This window comes from Carassius carassius, chromosome 19 (assembly GCF_963082965.1).
Source record: "Carassius carassius chromosome 19, fCarCar2.1, whole genome shotgun sequence".
Lineage (NCBI taxonomy): Eukaryota > Metazoa > Chordata > Actinopteri > Cypriniformes > Cyprinidae > Carassius > Carassius carassius.
In genome coordinates this window covers 25,733,865-25,752,086 of record NC_081773.1, presented here as the reverse complement: position 1 = coordinate 25,752,086, position 18,222 = coordinate 25,733,865, and the positions used below count along the sequence as shown (strand labels likewise).

Below are 18,222 nucleotides of genomic sequence, written 5' to 3'. Positions count from 1 at the left end.
CAAATGAAGCTTCAAATGTTTGATTATTAAACATATTCAAAGTCAGTTAATTAGGCAACACATTTCACATGTCTGCTTGTTGTATTGTTTGTTTTGTCTAATTTTTGTTAGCTTATTGTTTTGTTTTATTGTTCCTTTTCTTTCTATATTATTATTACAGTTCACAGTAATACTATCACAGGGTTGAGGTCTATTTCATTTTAATTCCAACACAGATGACTTGGCTTCAACCCTGCTGTGTGATATGTGTACAGGTGTCTTATGTCATGCTGATTGTACTGTCCCATGTTATGTCATATTGTGACCTTTATCACCTCAGAAACAACTAGCACCACACAAGCTCTTCTTAAACAAAAGAGTAAAATTCACATCAAAAAGGAAGAGGAAAAACTGGACATACCAGCCATAAAGAAAGTAACCAGAAGACCAAAAGAACATCAGGAAGATCATGAAGTTATATCACTTAATAAAGTTGGCAAGATTCTGTGTGAAGAACCACAAGCAGAAGAGGGACCACTTCTCCAGAAAGTTGAGAAAACTCAAACAGGTGAAGAGGAGATGGTGTATTCAAAGGCTATTACTGAAATCAAACTCACCAGCAGCTATGAAGTCACTGAAGATACTTGGTCGTATGAAACTGCTACAAAAACAGAGAAAATATCTCAGGCGGAGGAAAAGAAGACAGAAAAATACAAGGATGTGAGGTCTCCCTCACAAGGGAAAGGGATTGCTCCTGAAATTGGTGGAAGAGAAGTAGAAAATAAGGGAAAACAAGCAAGTAAAATTCTAATGGAAGATGAAGCTAAGACACCTCTGAAAAAGGAAACTAAGTCAATATTAACTGAGAAAGAACAGGAAACTGTCAAATTAAAATCTGTCAAGAAATTAGATAAGGTTGTTGTAGGTCTCCAGAAAGACAGCAACATAGACAGGAGCAAAGATAGTATTGGTGTCCAAAAACACGAAAGGCTTATAAAGGATGAGTCTGTTTCAGAGAAGGAAATAGATGTGACAGCTACAGATCAAAAATCTAAAGAACCCATAATTCCAAAGCCTTCTGTAGCTAAAGATGAAATCCCCAAAGAACCTGAGAAATTTCCAAAGAAAGCAAAGAGAATTCTACCACATGTTGAGAAGCCAGAAACTGTTACTCTGAAACCATTTTCCAAAGAATCTAATGATGATGTATTTACTGACATGGTTCCTCAAGAGCAAACTGAGAAAAAACCTGTAGACATTAAGCATCCAGAGAGTTCAGAAACAACACATATCCTGAAGGATCATCACATCCAGGTAAAAGAACCAGGAAAAAGTGAAAAAACATATGAAGAGGCTGAAAAGACCAAAAAGCTAGAGTCACCCCATGAGTATCAGCCCATGAAGAGTACTACTACTCCAGAAAAGACTCAGGAAGGTTTCAAAGAAGAGGGGAAGGTAATAACTAAAAAACATATTCCAACGGATGAAATGAGAAAAGAAGAGGTATTTTTGAAACCTGTAGAAGGAAAAGTAATTGCAGAGAAAACTCCTTCAGCAAAGGTAGATAAACCTAGTCTTCAAATCTCTCCGCTGGCTAAAAAGAGTCCAAAAGAGGAAGATTCACCCGCAGTGGCAAAAAAAATTGGTCTTTCACCAAAGGAAATGGAGAGAGAAGAGGAAATCTCATTGAAGCCTATAGAACATGAAGAGCTAAAAAAGACTCATTCACCAAAAGTGGGCATACAAAAACCTAAACCCACTGAATCCATTCCAATGGAAAGAAAGTTTAGTGCAAAATCACCCAAGAAGATTTCACCAAAAGATTCACTTGAGTCTATAATTCTAAAGAAGGTCTCAAAGACAGTCTCCCCCAAAGAAGAAAAGAGTACTCAGGAACCTCCCTTAAAAACGACTGAAGACAAACTGCCAATGGTGAAGGAGTTGTCTCCTAGTGTTTTGCATCTACAAAAGATTCCTACACAGCAAGAGGAGGTAGTATATGAGCAAGAGCAGGAAGTGGTGGATGGTGAAGAAGAAGAAACATGGGGATGGGAACTTGCTCCTAGGGACAGTTATGGATCCGAAACCTTTGATGACACCTTGGAGGATGGAGCAGTTGAAACCCCAGGAATGGGTGACAAGAAAGGTGAGCACCAAAAGCTCACCGTTGGTATTTTGTGGCTCCCTACAATCGTTCCAAATAATATCAACTCGACTCATCATCCGTTATTACCCCTTAACAAGTGTCTTAATTTTTAAGTGTTTGGATGTCTTTGATGTTTAGTGTCCTTTCTTCGATTTATTAATTCTTAATTTTTGGTTCATCCAACCTTCTTGATAGAATGTTGTGTGTCAATGAAGTCCTGTTCTGTCATGTAGCTGTTTGTCAATCTCATTTTCATTCCTTCGTCTTTATTCATCTTTTTTGTTGTGGGTGTCATTTGTCCTGGGCTATTTTTCACACTTGTTTTATTGTCTTTGTCATTAAAATGCTCACATATAGTATATCATTTGTATATAATTTATTAACCAATCATTTCAGATCCTTTGCAGTTTTACCATTTCAAGCCTTGTTTAATAGTATAACAATATTTAAAACAGATGGAAAACCAAAGGAAGAGCCAGCTCCAGGCAGAGGCAGAGGACTAAGACGTACGTTCGTAATAAACAGTACATGTGTAATATGCATTTCTAATGCTACAGTGCATAATGTTAATTTTAAAGTTACAAAAGAATAATTTAAAATGGTCAAACTTTTGTGTGATCAGAATTTTTTTTTATTTTTTTTTATTATAGCAAGACAAACTCCATCTCCTGGTGATGCTGGAAGGGGAAGAGGGCTGAAACCTGGTGGTGGGGGTGACAAGCCTCCAGGAGAATCACCATTTGGTTTCCAACTCAAAGCTGTCCCCTTGAAGTTTGTGAAGGAGCTCCAAGACATTGTGTTACAGGAGGCTGAGTCCATTGGCTCTTCTGCTGTATTTGAGTGCCAGATCTCTCCATCTACTGCTGTCACCACCTGGATGAAAGATGGAAGCAATCTAAGGGAGGATCCAAAGCACAAATTCACATCTGATGGCAAAGACCGCAAACTGCAAATCATTGATGTACAGCTTTCAGACACTGGAGAGTACACATGTGTTGCAAAGCTGGGCAACAAGGAGAAGACCTCAACAGCTAAACTTATTGTTGAAGGTATTCATGACTGCTATTCTCAAAGCATCCTTTCTATTCATATAAAAAATGTATATGGTGTCACCTCTAAAGGCCATTAATGTTAATATGTTGGTACTAATAATGTATGATTGTTACAAGTGGCATTTCTTCTATCGTTTCATATAGAATTACCTGTGAAATTCACAAAGAATCTGGAAGAAGAGACCTCCGTGTTCAAGGGCCAACCAATGTATTTGACCTGTGAGTTGAGCAAGGACAGAGATGTGGTCTGGAAGAAGAATGGACAAGTGATAAAAGAAATTCCTGGCAAACTTCAAATCAATGTTATTGGGCTACAGCATGCCATCACAATCCAGGACGCGAACGATGATGATGCTGGTGTTTACACATGCGAGTGTGAAAACATCAAAACTCAAACTAATGTCAAGGTTATTGGTATGTATTTGATCTTTTTGACCGTCACAGCTTCCTAAATAGTTAGATAGATGATCTTCTTTGGTAAATTTAGTGGTGGTGTGTGAATTTACCCATGTATGCATTCAACAGAAATTGTTAGAGACTGGTTAGTGAAACCTTTGCGGGACCAGCATGTGAAACCCAAGGCCACTGCTACATTCAAAGGCGAGCTCTTCAAGGACACCCCTAACTGGAAGTGGTACAAGGGTAATGATGAAATCCCTAATGAGCCTACAGATAAGACTGAGGTGAAGAAGGAGGGTAAAGACATCACTCTTACCATTAAAAATGCCCAGCCTGATGACGTCGCTGAGTACGTTGTGGAGGTTGAAGGCCGCAGATATGCAGCAAAACTATCACTTGGAGGTAAAACAGCATCGCCACTGTCCTGAGGACTGTTGATTTCTGCTTATATGACCATCTGAAAATGTTGTGTTTAAACCTTTTAATCTCTATCCAGAGCGTGAAGCTGAGATCTTGAAGCCTCTTGCTAGCGTAGAGGTGGTTGAGAAAACGGAGGCCAACTTTGATGCTGAAATTTCAGAGGATGATGTACCTGGAGAATGGAAACTTAGAGGACAGGTTCTGACAAGATCACCGGTAAGACCCTATTTAAACCCCTCAGGTGTCCTAAAACATTAATCATTCCCAGGGTTGAAGAAACTACTTTAAAACTAAGGCTCCCCAAGCTACAAACTAGTTATGATTTAATAGTTAAATAACCACTTTACCCATTTTAGATAATTAATTCAGTTTTATAATACAAACATTCTGTATTGCCACACACACACAAAACACAATGTGGATGACAATTAAGATGACATAAGTATTTACACCAAAAACATCTAAGAGTACAATTTTCTACTGAACACTATTGATATCGGTATGCAATTTATTTATAGCACATCGTTCAGAAAATTAGCCGATTCATAATTTTCTTTTATTTTAGACATGTGACATCAGATCTGAGGGAACAAAGCGATTCCTTACTATCAAAAATGTTCAGCTTGATCAAGCTGGTGAAGTTACATACCAAGCTCTGAATGCTGTGACAAGTGCTATGCTCACAGTAAAAGGTAAGAGATGGATCAATGTCTTTTTAAAAGCATAAGAAAATGTAAATTCAAATCTACAAATGCAGATAAGTGACGATATGGACAATGTTCATTCATGCCTACCAGAGTTGGAAATGGAGTTCACAGTCCCTTTGAAGGACGTTACTGTGCATGAAAAGAAACAGGCAAAGTTTGAGTGCTCCATCAATAAGGATGTGCCTAAAGCGATTTGGTTTAAGGGTTCTGATATTGTTACACAAGGAAATAAGTATGAAATCATTGATGACGGAAAGAAACACATACTTATTATAAGTAACTGTTGCTTTGAGGATGAGGGTGAATACAGTATTGAGGTCTTGAGCAAATCATCAAAAGCAAAACTGATGGTAGAGGGTAAGTCGGTTATCATCTTGGTTAGTGTTGGTCAAAATACTTTCTGACAAAATTTAACAAGGGTGTTTATTAATGAATAATCTAACAAAAAGCAAATAGAAAACATTACAGTTGCTAATCAATTCTAATAAATTTACTAATAAATTCACTGGTTTTCAAGTTTGTAGTATATTCATTTATTGCGCCCATAGTCATTTGTTCTGCATTGAACAAATGTCGTAGGTATGAGGCTGAACTTCACCTCAACATTAAAGGACCTAACTGTGAAGGAAGGTAAAACAGCTTTATTTGAGCTTGAACTCTCTCATGAGAATGTCGCCGTGACATGGTACAAAAATGAAATAAAAGTGCACCCAAGCAGAACCGTGTTCACCAGCGTGGTGGGAAGGAAACATACACTAGAAATTAAGGAAGTATCACTAGATGATACTTGCCTAATAAAAGCAGAGGCTAAAGGAATATCCACAATGGCTAAACTGCTTGTAATAGGTAATTTTACCTTTATTTCACCGCTACATTTATTTGATTCTTGTTTCCCTCCTCATTGTCTTAGTTTTTGCATTATGACAAAACCTTTTTATGTAGATTACTACTCGTATTTTAGTTTCTGAATATTAACACAGCAACCTGTTTTTGCAGAGGGCGATGCATATTTCACCACCAAGTTACAAGATTACACCGCAGTTGAAAAAGATGAAGTCACATTTGACTGCGAGCTCAGTAGAGATGCTCCTGTGAAATGGTTCAAGAATGAAATCGAAATTAAAGCCTCCAAGATGATTACCTTGAAAGCTGAAGGCAAACGAAGAATCCTCAATCTTAAAAAAGTTGAGAACAAAGACAAAGGACTATATGTTTGCGACTGTGGAACAGACAAGACTTCAGCCAACTTGAACATTGAAGGTCAGTAATTAAGATTATATTTCTAAAATGTAATAATATTGCAATCTTTCTAGGGTGTAAGTGGGTTTTACTTGTTAATTTTTAATTCCAGCTCGTGACATCAAAGTGGTGCGACCCATGTATGGCGTTGAGCTCTTTGATGGTGAGACGGCTCGTTTTGAGGTGGAAATCTCTGAAGATGATGTCCATGGCCAGTGGAAACTGAAGGGCGAAGTCTTGTCATCTTCACCTGTGAGCACAGCTGCATCAATAAATTCAGTAAACAGCTTGCATAAACATGTAGCAATATAGTTAATATTTTTTTCTCATATGTTTTTTGCTAACAGGATGTTGAGATTATTGAGGATGGTGCAAAACACACATTAACACTCTACAACTGCAAAGTTTCCCAATCTGGAGAGGTGGTCTTCCAGGGAGCGAATGCTAAGTGTTCTGTAAATCTTAAAGTGAAAGGTAATTAAAAAAGTAGCCTATATATACAGTATATGCAATTGTGCATGTACTTAAAAAGAAAAAAAATATATATATATATATTAATGAAAAGGTAATTAAAGGTAATTCTTCCTGTCTAATCAAATCTTTCTGTTCACCTTTGTCATAGATTTGCCCATTTCTTTTGTATTGCCTTTGAACGATGTACAAGTCTATGAGAAAGATGATGCAAGATTTGAAATTGAGATGTCAAGAGAGGCTAAGGTTGTCCGTTGGCTAAAAGGATCTCAGGAGTTGAAGGCTGACGAAAAGTTTGAAATCCTCGCAGAAAGGAAAAGACACATTTTAGTGGTCAAATCTGCTGCCTATGAGGATGAGGCTAAGTACACGTTTGAGGCTGAGGACAAGAGGACATCAGCCAAACTTGTTATTCAGGGTAATGAATTTTTTTTATTGCACTGTAATCACATTTCCTTCAGTTTTTGTTTCTGATCAATTTTTTCTGATCTGCATTTATCATTCTATTCAGGTATCCGTCTTGAGTTTGTCAGACCCATTAAAGATGTCACTGTTAAAGAGCGTGAGACCGCAGAATTCAGGATTGAACTCTCTCATGAGAAGATTCAAGTCACCTGGTACAAGAATGATGTGCGTTTGCATCCAAGCAAAGTGGTGCACATGTCCGAGGATGGCAAGATCCATACTCTGTCCTTCAAAGAGGTGTCTATTGATGACACTTCTCTAATTAAAGTTGAGGCCCTTGGTAAAAGCTCTGAAGCAATGCTCACTGTGCTTGGTAGGTGTTTAAAATGTTTTCTAATACATTTTATAATGACTTTAGTATATTTTACTACTGTTCTTGACAGTACTTTGGTGCTGCTTTCATGTCTTGTATCACTCAGCAGTCTCTCTTTTGTATACCAATACAAGTTACAATATCTAATTGGCACCATCTAGTAACCTTATTTGTTTCAATTATTCAAATTAATTTTACAGTAATGATAAATAATTTTATAGATGACTAAAAGCTCAAGAGTAAGAAAATGAAAACCTTATTCACTCAGAAGTACAAGGAACAAGAAATATGAGGTGGATGACAGAGCTCTTAAAATAGAGGAAGCTAAATATGTTGGCTTACTAGTCCATAGAGAAAATAACTATGTGTCAAGGTCTTTGTCACCCTGTGTGGGTTTAATTTTTATTGTATTACATACAGGGCCTTTTTGTGGTAAATCATGTAAAAAAAAAAACCTCAATGTTCTCCTTTACATCAACAGAAGGAGAAGCTTACTTCACCACCAAGTTACAGGACTACACTGCAGTTGAGAAGGATGAGGTTGTCCTGAAGTGCGAAGTGAGCAAATCATCTGCTCAGGTGAAATGGTTTAAAGATGGCAAGGAAATCACTCCCTCTAAGAACGTCCTCATCAAGGCTGATGGAAAGAAACGTATCCTGACAGTGAAGAAGGCAGAGAAGGCCAACATTGGTGAATATGTGTGCGACTGTGGCTCTGACAAAACAGCTGCTAAGCTCAACATTGAAGGTATGTATTTTTAATGTACTTGTTTTTATTTTTGTTAATCCATATATACATTAGTAGATTAAAATGTATTAAATTATTATGAACTCCTATAACTTTGCCTCTCCTTTCCTGTTCTTTGCAGAACGTGATATTAAAATGGTCCGTCCACTGTACAGTGTGGAGGTCACAGAGACAGAGACTGCTCGCTTTGAGACAGAAATCTCTGAGGAGGATGTTCATGGTAACTGGAAACTCAAAGGAGATGCCCTGCACCAGTCTGCTGTAAGGGATTCCTGAAATTTATGTTTTTACACACACACACACACACACACACACACACACACACACACACACACACACACACACACACACACACACACACTTTTTTTTGTGAAAAGTGGGTTCATCCCATAGGCGTAATGGTTTTTATACTGTACAAACTGTATATTCTATGGCCCTACACCAACCCTACACCTAACTCTAACCCTATGCATTTTTACTTTCTCAAAAAAAAAAAAAACTCATTCTGTATGGTTTATAAACATTTTGAAAAATGGGGACATGGGTTATGTCCTCATAAGTCACCCTCTCCTTGTTATACCTGTGTCATACCCATGTCATACAAAGTTGTGTCCTGATATTTCACAAAAACACCCCCCCCCCCCACACACACACTCATTATATATATATCATTATATATACTTTTTTATTTTGTGTTCATTTTATGTCAATATTTTCAGCCCCAAATAAATGTGTTTGTTCCACTCAGGACTGTGAAATTAAGGAGGAAGGCACCAAGCACATGCTTATCCTTTACAATGTTCGCATGGATATGGCTGGTGGTGTGGACTTCAGTGCTGCTAACGCAAAATCAAGTGCTCAGCTCAGAGTTAAAGGTGAGAATCCTCATAAGTTAATAAAAAACTATATAATATATAACAAAAATAACATACTTGTGCAACCTTATTTTTTATTTTATTTATGTTTTACTTTGGCTAACAAACCAACCTGCATTCTTGTTTCACTGAAGAAAAAAAAAATAGTTGGGTGACTATAACAGATAACTTGGGATTAGTCAACAGCCAATCAGGGCTCAAGACTATTTTAGAAGCCCCATACCTTATCAGGAGAGGGTGGGGGTTATTGTCAGAACTGAAACATGCCTCCTAGTTTATCTGACCACAGGCAGTGCATGGAATCTCAATATGCTAATGATCTAGGATCCTGTGTCAAGCTGTATAGTCCTTCAGACTGCAAATTTTGACTTCGAGTGATTGAGAACAATGAGAAATTGTAGTAGTAGGATAGTCTCTTGTTATTATTAAGGATGTCCATTTCCTCTTCTAAAGCACGCACAATTGGCGTCCTGCGACCTCTGCGGGATGTCACTGTCACTGCTGGAGAGACTGCTACCTTTGACTGTGAGCTCTCATATGAAGATATTCCAGTTGAATGGTTCGTTGGCCCAACAAAGATGGAGCCAAGTGACAGGGTGAGATTCTGTGCTTTTATATTATAGATTTAATGTTCATTTGAGCATCATTAATTTAGTTTTGTTCTTGTCTGGATTTTCATTGATTTCATTGTGATTTGTTATGATGCTATACTTTTACAACAGACTATAGGTGAACTATACAGTACACACACATAGTATGTATATTTTGTTGTCTTAGGGTGACAATTTCAAGAGAAAAGTCTTTGTATAAATATTTTCTGCATATAAGGACTTCCAGCAATACTTGCTCATGTTTCGAGATAACGCTGGGCCATTCTGCCCTGCAGGTGCCCTTCTGGTTATTTTTAACTACTTCAAGAGTGTTGTTGAAGTGGTGGTATAGTGAACTTCATAAACATGCTTCTTATGTAATTATCTCACACACACACACACACACACACACACACACACACACACACACACACACACACACACACACATATATATGAACAATGCATTTGTTGTTTTTACATAGCTTTCATTAAAGCAGATAAATAAGAAATTGGTAATTATGTTTTATTATTCAACCTCCTGAGACCCTGCATCCTCATATAGTTACATTATATTTTAGAAAATTCCTCCTGTACAGAGCCCATTCAGGACTTTTCAGAGATACTAAATGTTTGGATATTTCACCACTCCCTCTCCTTGGTCTTTAATAATGTCTGATATTAATTTAGTGTCAATCTTATGGAAATATGGTAATATTTTTTTTCATTTAAATCTGTCTAATTTTTAAACTGTCTTTAAGACTGTCCTACACTGTTTTATGCAGGTGGTCACCAGAGCAGAAGGAAGACTGCATTCTCTGACTGTAAGAGATGTCAAGATGACGGAGGCTGGGGAAGTGAAACTTACTGCAAAGGATTTTGTAACCCAGGCCAAACTTACTGTGAACGGTATGTTTTTTATTAGTCTATATAGTTTTTATTAATTATTACTGTTTTTTTAGTAATTTTATTCTAATTTTATATTTAATCTTATTTATATTATTTAACATTCATTTTATTTCAGGTAACAACATGGTTTTATGGTTGTAATTTAAGTGTACTGTAATAACCCTAGAACAACCTGTATTCTCTATAATCGAATATATTATATAGGCATAAACAGAGATTGCTTATGGTTTCAAATTTCCACATTACACATCACAGAGCCACCAGTTGAGTTCACCAAGCCTTTAGAGGACCAGACTGTTGAAGAGGAAGCCACAGCCATTCTGGAGTGTGAACTGTCCAGGGAGAAGGCTGACGTGAAGTGGTTCAGAGACGGACAGGAAATCCGTAAAACCAAGAAGTATGAGATGGTAGCTGAGGGACGCATAAGGAGACTGATCATCAAGGACTGTAGCCTTGATGATTCCAAGACATATACCTGTGATGCAAAGGAGTTCAAGACATCTGCTTTCTTAAATGTTGAACGTAAGTTAAAAAACTTGAATAAGGCCAACTAAAGACATAAAATAACACAAATAATTTGTATAAAGCAAATATGTTTGTTTTTTTCAGCTCCATTTGTTGAATTCACAAAGCCTCTTCACGATGTTGAGGTTAAGGAGAAGGAATCTGCTAAGTTTGAATGTGAAGTGTCCCGTGAAAGTGCCAAGGTATTTTTCACAGTAACAGAGTCAAGAGTTTTTAAAGAGTTTTACAGTCCAGAGGTCTGAGACTACTAGTGAAGCTGTGAATGATTTACATTGGATATTTAGTGCAATGGTTTTAATTACAAATTATATTAATAGCATAGCAATTTTAGCAAAACTGAACTAAAATATGTGCATGATTTTTGTAATTTCTTAATATTTAAAATGTCTTTCTTTTACTTAAAAACAGTATGCACACAAAATCTGACAAAAAAAGCGTGGATTGATTCATAACTGTTTGTTGCACAGGTTCGCTGGTTCAAAGATGGCGCTGAGATCAGAAAAGGCAAAAAGTACGAGATTATTGCCAAGGGATTACAGCGTATTCTCATCATCAGCAAGGCAGTATTTGATGATGAAGCAGAATATGAATGTGATGCAAGGACATCCAAATCCTCTGGAATGCTGACAGTTGTCGGTAAGTTTTGTTTCAGCCATTGTTCTAAAATCAAACAAAAAATGAAGACTTAATGATAATTCCTTTTGCCTTGCAGAGGAGGAAGCTAGATTCACAAAGAACCTGTCCAATGTTGAGGGCACCGAAACTGACAGCATTAAGATGATTTGTGAGGTCTCCAAACCCAGTGCGGAGGTTACATGGTACAAGGGTGACCAGGAGATCCCTGAGGGTGGTAGATATGAACATGTTGCAGATGGGAGAAAGAGAATTCTCGTCATAAAGGACCTTCATATGGATGATGCTGGCGAGTACCAGTGCAAACTCCCTGCTTCTGAAACAAAAGGAACTCTAAAGATCAGTGGTAAGTTTTAAGCTTAGATTCTTTCAGACTCGCTGTTATATTAAAGTCCTACTACTAGCTCGGGTTCCCATGGTCATGTAAAACCTAGAAAAGCAAGGAATTTTAAAATCGTGATTTCCAGGCCCAGAAAGATATATATTTTCTGGCTATTAAATATATAGTTTGTTCTTTGTGAGTGCAATCTCTTTAAAATTGTTTTCAAAAGTCCATATCCAGTAATCTCAAATGACTTAAAAATAAAAGTTTGTTAGTCAAAGAATGTTGATGTACCTACAATTGACTTTTTTTTATTGCTTTAGAATTGGCAGCTGAGTTCATTGCTAGGCCCCAAAGCCAAGAGGCTGTTGAGGGTGAAAAGGTTGAGTTTGTTTGCTCAGTGTCTAAGGAAAATTATGAAGTCAAATGGTTCAAAGGAGACAAAGAAATTACAACTGATGATAAGTATGAAATTGTTGTTGATGGCAAGAGGAGGGCACTCATTGTCAAAAACTGCGAGCTGAAAGATGAGGGTGCATTCACTGCCCGCATTGGCTCTGTAAAAGCTTCAGCAGACTTGTTGGTGATTGGTAAGTTTTCCTTTTTTTAGTAAATTTTTCTTTAATACGTTTCTGTAATGGTCTGCAAATGTTTCATCTTGAATTGTCGTATTAAATTGGAGTAAAAACGGGTACCATTATATGTCTCATTAGAAAAACTGAGGATAATCACTCCCATCAAGGATACCCAAGTAAAGGAAGGACAAGAGATTGTTCTGAACTGCGAGGTGAACTCAGAGGGAGCCAAAGCCAAATGGCTGAAGGGCAATGAGACGATGTTTGAGAGCAGCAAGTTTGTCATGGTTCAGAGAGACACTGTGTTCTCTCTGAGAATAAAAGCTGCTGAAAAGTCAGATGAAGCCAGCTATACCATTACACTGACTAACCAACGCGGAGAGCAGGCCAAGTGCTCTGCCAGCGTCAGTGTACTAGGTGCGTTGTTATTATATGTCTGTCTTTTATACCATGTGTATTTTGTTAGCAGTATATGTACAATGCTGACAGATATATTTTCATCTCAGAGGAAGCCCTCAAGATCATTCAGCCACTAGAGGACTGTGAAATAGAGGAAAAGAAGACTATGACTTTCTCTTGCAAAGTGAACAGACCTAATGTGACAGTCCAATGGATGAAGGCTGGTCAAGAGATCACTTTCAGCAAACGCATTCTGTATCGTGTGGATAAGGACAAGCACACTCTGACCATTAAGGACTGCAGCCTTGCAGACGAGGGTGAATACTGTGTAGTTGCTGGGACGGATAAGTCCACAGCAGAACTGATCATCAGTGAGGCACCCACTGAATTCACCGCTCAGCTCAGAGACCAAACCACCACTGAATTTGAGGATGCCGAGTTCACTTGCAAATTATCTAAGGAGAAAGCCCATGTTAAATGGTACAGGGAGGGACGTGAAATCAGAGAAGGACCAAGGTGAGTTTTGAACCATGAAACATAGTATTCTGTATTAATGTAAAACATGTTTGCTAATGATGACAATCTCTCATTTTTTACAGATATCATATGGAAAAAGATGGAAAAGAATGCAAGCTTGTAATCAAAGAGTGTAGACCAGATGATGAATGTGAATATGCCTGTGGGGCGGAAGACAAAAGGACAAGGGCACGTCTCTTTGTTGAAGGTATTTTTTCCCCCAGCCTGTTCCTGTTAATTTTATAGCCTGATAATTTTATTTGCTAATGACGTCTTTTTTTCTTCCTTCAACAGAGATTCCAGTGGAAATTGTCAGGCCACCCACAGATGTATTTGAGCCTCCAGGATCAGATATTGTGTTTGAGGCTGAACTAAATAAGGACAGAGTTGAGGTCAAATGGATGAGGAACAACATGATCATTGTCCAGGGTGACAAATACCAGATGATCAGTGAGGGCAAAGTTCATAGATTGCAAGTCTGTGAGATCAGGCCCCGTGATCAGGGAGAATACAGAATTGTTGCAAAGGAGAAGGATGCCAGAGCCAAGCTTGAGCTTGCTGGTATGATATTGTTTCCATACTATTACTGCTGCTTTGGTTTTCATATAAAGGGATACTTTTGTTAATGTTTTCTACCTTTCTTTAAAGCTATTCCAAAGATCAAGACTACAGATCAGAACCTTGTAACAGATGCTGGAAAGCCTTTTGTCATGATGGTACCCTATGATGCTTATCCTCGTGCTGAGGCAGAATGGTTTTACAATGACATCAGCCTACCTGGGCAAAACATTGACACATCCATTGAAAGGACAAAGTACATGCTGAAGGACCCTAAGAAGTCAGACAAGGGTCGTTACAAGATTGTCATCAAGAACAAACATGGAACAGGAGAGGCTTTTATTAATCTTGATGTCATTGGTAAGTAGGAAATCAAACTAGATGATTTACAGACAATTTAACTGTTCTGGAAGTCTAATAAAAGTGTTGTTGTAGATGTTCCGGGACCAGTGAAGAACCTGCATGTTGTTGACACTGCTGATGGTGAGGTAAGCCTTGCTTGGGAAGAACCTGAAAGTGATGGTGGAAGCAAGATCTTGGCTTATGTGGTTGAGAGACGAGATGTCAAACGCAAGACCTGGACAATGGCCACAGACCGTGCTGACATTCCTGAGTACTGTGTTGGTGGATTGCAGAAAGACAACATGTATTTCTTCCGTGTATGTGCTCGCAATAGAGTTGGAAATGGAGAACCCTGTACTACTGATGAGGCTGTTCAAGCCAAAAACAAATTTGGTGAGCTATGCTTCAGTTTATTGCTTTATTTTCTGGTCAGAATTGAGAATGTAACAGCTAATTTTATGTTGTCTAAAAATTATTTTTTAATCATTCTCCTACTTCTAACAGATGTGCCTGATGCACCTCAGAAGTTTATGGTTGGAGTTGTCAATAGGTTTGGTGCCACAGTTTCCTGGGAACCACCACTTTTTGATGGAGGATCTAAGATCACATCTTATATCATTGAGCTACGCGACAGAACCTCTGTGAAATGGGAGCCTGCATTGGTGGTCAAAGCTGAGGATCGCACAGCTACACTCAAAGATGTTGTTGAAAACAAGGAGTACATCTTTAGGGTCAGAGCTGAGAACAAAGCTGGAATTGGCCAGCCAAGCGCTGCCACAGATCCAGTGAAGATCATGGATCCCATTGGTTTGTAGGGTTTATATTTGGATTGCTATGTTTTGATTTGTTGCAAAAGTCAGAGTGAAACATTACATTTTGTCTGCTATTACAGAGAGGCCAAGTCTACCTCTGAACTTCAACTACACAAATCAGACCAAAGACTCAGTTCAGCTGTCATGGGAAACACCCATCAGCAATGGAGGCAGTATGATTACAGGCTACATTATTGAGAAGTGTGAGGATGGTTCTGACAAGTGGCTGAGATGTAATGCTAGGCTTTGCCCTGACCTTTACTACAGGGTATGTCATGTTGTTTAAGTCTGTGTTTTGGATGTCATATTAAAAGATTCTTTTGTTTTATGTGTTTATTTATGTATCCTACATCCTACATTAAGGTTTCTGGACTTAAGTTTGGTCAGAAGTATCACTACAGAGTATGTGCAGAAAATGCTGCTGGCATTTCTGATCCAGCTGATGCAATTGGGCCACTTTTGGCTGACGATCCTCATGGTAAGCCATTTTAAATTTCCCTTAAAGATAGGTAAAAATATACACACACATAAGTTTAAATGTGTAAATTTCCTTTTCCAACCTAAGTGGGTCCCGCCATGGATCTCAGTGGGTTCAAGAATGGTCTGGAAGTCATTGTTCCCAATGCTCTCGTCATCCGAGTTCCCATTACCGGATATCCTGTGCCCAAACCCAAGTGGACATTTGGTGACAAAGAGGTCACTGCAGGAGACCGTGTTTCCATGGTTACAAAGCCTACATACACTGAACTGGTTGTTGCTCCAAGTGTGCGTCCAGACAAAGGAACATACACATTACAATTGGAGAATGATGTGACATCTGTCTCTGGAGAGATCGAAGTCAATGTTATTGGTATGCAAATTTCTTTTCTTTCTTCTGTATTTTCCTACTATGTTGTTGTTTTTACACAGTGATTAATGTACAATACCTTTTTTGCATCTTTCAGCATGTCCAAGTGCACCCAAAGACTTCAAAGTTGCAGAGGTGAGCAGACATCATGTACATCTAATGTGGGAAGCACCAGATCATGATGGAGGCAGCCCTGTAAGTGGGTACAATATTGAGAAAAGAGAGCTTTCCCGCAAGACCTGGGTTAAGGTGAGCTGTTTTTAACAGTTACTTGTTTACAGTATATGTACATTGTACATACTGAAACATTTAGGTTCAAAACATCTACTCTTCAGGTGATGTCAGGTATAGAGGACCTCGAGTACACTGTCACAGATGTCATTGAGGGCAAGGAGTACCTGTTCAGTGTTATTGCTTGCAATAAATGTGGACCAGGAGAGCCAGCATACATTGATGAACCAGTGAATGTGTCCTCCCCAGCCAGTAAGTCTTAAAAGGTGTTAAATTATTTAGTTTGAGGGGTATGAATTAAAGAACAGTTTGACAGTGAATAAAACTTATTTTTAAATACAGCTGTGCCTGACCCTCCTGAGAACCTGAAATGGAGAGACAAATCAGCAAAGAGCATCTTCCTGCTCTGGGAACCTCCCAGATATGATGGTGGTACTGCTGTCAAGGGCTACATTGTTGATAAGTGCCAGCGTGGCACTGACAAATGGGAAGCTTGTGGAGATCCTATACCTGAACTTAAGTGAGTGGTGAATCTTCATGATCATTCCTGTAGTGGAACATACAGGTGCATCTCAATGAATTAGAATGTTGTGGAAAAGTTCATTTATTTCAGTAAATCAACTCAAATTGTGAAACAATTGTTAAATAAATGTAATGCACACAGACTGAAATAGTTTAAGTCTTTGGTTCTTTTAATTGTGATGATTTTGGCTCTCATTTAACAAAAACCCACCAAATCTCAACAAATTAGAATATGGTCACATGCCAATCATGTAATCAACTCAAAACACCTGCAAAAGTTTCCTGAGCCTTCAAAATGGTCTCTCAGTTCGGTTCACTAGGCTACACAATCATGAGGAAGACTGCTGCTGTTGTTCTTTCAATATGCTAATTTAAAGGGTATACCGTATTTTCCGGACTATAAGTCGCACTTTTTTCATAGTTTGGCTGGTCCTGCGACTTATAGTCAGGTGCGACTTATTTATCAAAATTAATTTGACATGAACCAAGAGAAATGAACCAATAGAAAACATTACCACCTACAGCCGCGAGAGGGCGCTCTATGCTGCTCAGTGCTCCTGTAGTCTACACTGAAAACATAGAGCGCCCTCTCGTGGCTGTAGACGGTAATGTTTTCTCTTGGTTCTAAATAAATGAGACTTATAGTCCAGTGCGACTTATATATGTTTTTTTCCTCATCATGTGAGGAAATGTCTTATAGTCCGAAAAATACGGTAGCTACAGTAAATGAAATGCCAAATGAATATACACAATAAACCTTTGTTTTTTATGAAAACAATTGATCTAGTTTAATAAAATAAATGAACACTAATAAAATAAAGCAACAAACTGATTCCAATATTTTTATCCCACATAATGGTAAAGTTTTACAGACATACACACTTCCCATAAAGGACTGATTATGGTTCTTTTGTATTGGACACATGATACTTGACTCTGAACTGCTGCTAATCAGTATTCTTTTGTCTATAATATTCTGACCATTGGGCCCCGTCTCACACCTAGATTGCCTACACTACTTCATTTCATTGTTGTTTTATTTAGGGGATACATGCGCGTGTTGTGACACGTTTACATTAATTTACACCCTGCCTCCAGCAGTGCGGGGGTGTTGGAAAGTTCGTTAACAGTATACCGTCGCTTATCCTTTTTAAACTTCTTTTTGCCCCGAAACGAAGAACGAAAACGAACTTCATTTGGAATATATCGGGGCCTTAAGCCACAAACATTCATAGCCAAAGAAGCTGGCTGTTCACAGAGTGCTGTATCCAAGCATGTTAACAGAAAGTTGAGTGGAAGGAAAAAGTGGAAGAAAAAGAAGCACAACCAACCAAGAGAACCGCAGCCTTATAAGGATTGTCAAGCAAAATCGATTAAAATTTTTGAGTGAACTTAACAAGGAATTGACTGAGGCTGGGGTCAAGGCATCAAGAGCCACCACACACAGGCGTGTCAAGGAATTTGCTGAACCACAGACAACTTCAGAGGCGTCTTACCAGGGCTAAGGAGAAGAACTGGACTGTTGCCCAGTGGTCCAAAGTCCTCTTTTCAGATGAGAGCAAGTTTTGTATTTCATTTGAAAACCAAGGTCCTAGAGTCTGGAGGAAGGGTGGATAAGCTCATAGCCA

At 38.4% G+C, this 18,222-nt stretch overlaps 1 protein-coding gene across 1 annotated transcript in view; it reads left to right on the top strand.

Moving 5' to 3' along the window:
* The window catches only part of ttn.1 (titin, tandem duplicate 1), a 140,520-nt gene that overhangs the window by 43,044 nt on the left and 79,254 nt on the right, over window positions 1-18,222 (top strand). The window contains exons 69-103 of the mRNA XM_059500462.1: window positions 320-2,125; window positions 2,581-2,631; window positions 2,776-3,174; window positions 3,322-3,591; window positions 3,703-3,978; window positions 4,073-4,212; window positions 4,562-4,688; window positions 5,700-5,963; window positions 6,055-6,194; window positions 6,290-6,416; window positions 6,565-6,831; window positions 6,925-7,191; window positions 7,673-7,939; window positions 8,061-8,200; window positions 8,688-8,814; window positions 9,268-9,410; window positions 10,189-10,312; window positions 10,568-10,834; window positions 10,922-11,019; window positions 11,305-11,473; window positions 11,550-11,816; window positions 12,116-12,382; window positions 12,506-12,784; window positions 12,874-13,282; window positions 13,366-13,490; window positions 13,577-13,843; window positions 13,931-14,200; window positions 14,276-14,575; window positions 14,687-14,989; window positions 15,075-15,262; window positions 15,358-15,472; window positions 15,560-15,844; window positions 15,939-16,090; window positions 16,177-16,324; window positions 16,415-16,592. Coding sequence (XP_059356445.1) covers window positions 320-2,125; window positions 2,581-2,631; window positions 2,776-3,174; window positions 3,322-3,591; window positions 3,703-3,978; window positions 4,073-4,212; window positions 4,562-4,688; window positions 5,700-5,963; window positions 6,055-6,194; window positions 6,290-6,416; window positions 6,565-6,831; window positions 6,925-7,191; window positions 7,673-7,939; window positions 8,061-8,200; window positions 8,688-8,814; window positions 9,268-9,410; window positions 10,189-10,312; window positions 10,568-10,834; window positions 10,922-11,019; window positions 11,305-11,473; window positions 11,550-11,816; window positions 12,116-12,382; window positions 12,506-12,784; window positions 12,874-13,282; window positions 13,366-13,490; window positions 13,577-13,843; window positions 13,931-14,200; window positions 14,276-14,575; window positions 14,687-14,989; window positions 15,075-15,262; window positions 15,358-15,472; window positions 15,560-15,844; window positions 15,939-16,090; window positions 16,177-16,324; window positions 16,415-16,592 — 9,022 coding nt within the window. The remainder of the gene's footprint in view (window positions 1-319; window positions 2,126-2,580; window positions 2,632-2,775; window positions 3,175-3,321; window positions 3,592-3,702; window positions 3,979-4,072; window positions 4,213-4,561; window positions 4,689-5,699; window positions 5,964-6,054; window positions 6,195-6,289; window positions 6,417-6,564; window positions 6,832-6,924; window positions 7,192-7,672; window positions 7,940-8,060; window positions 8,201-8,687; window positions 8,815-9,267; window positions 9,411-10,188; window positions 10,313-10,567; window positions 10,835-10,921; window positions 11,020-11,304; window positions 11,474-11,549; window positions 11,817-12,115; window positions 12,383-12,505; window positions 12,785-12,873; window positions 13,283-13,365; window positions 13,491-13,576; window positions 13,844-13,930; window positions 14,201-14,275; window positions 14,576-14,686; window positions 14,990-15,074; window positions 15,263-15,357; window positions 15,473-15,559; window positions 15,845-15,938; window positions 16,091-16,176; window positions 16,325-16,414; window positions 16,593-18,222) is intronic.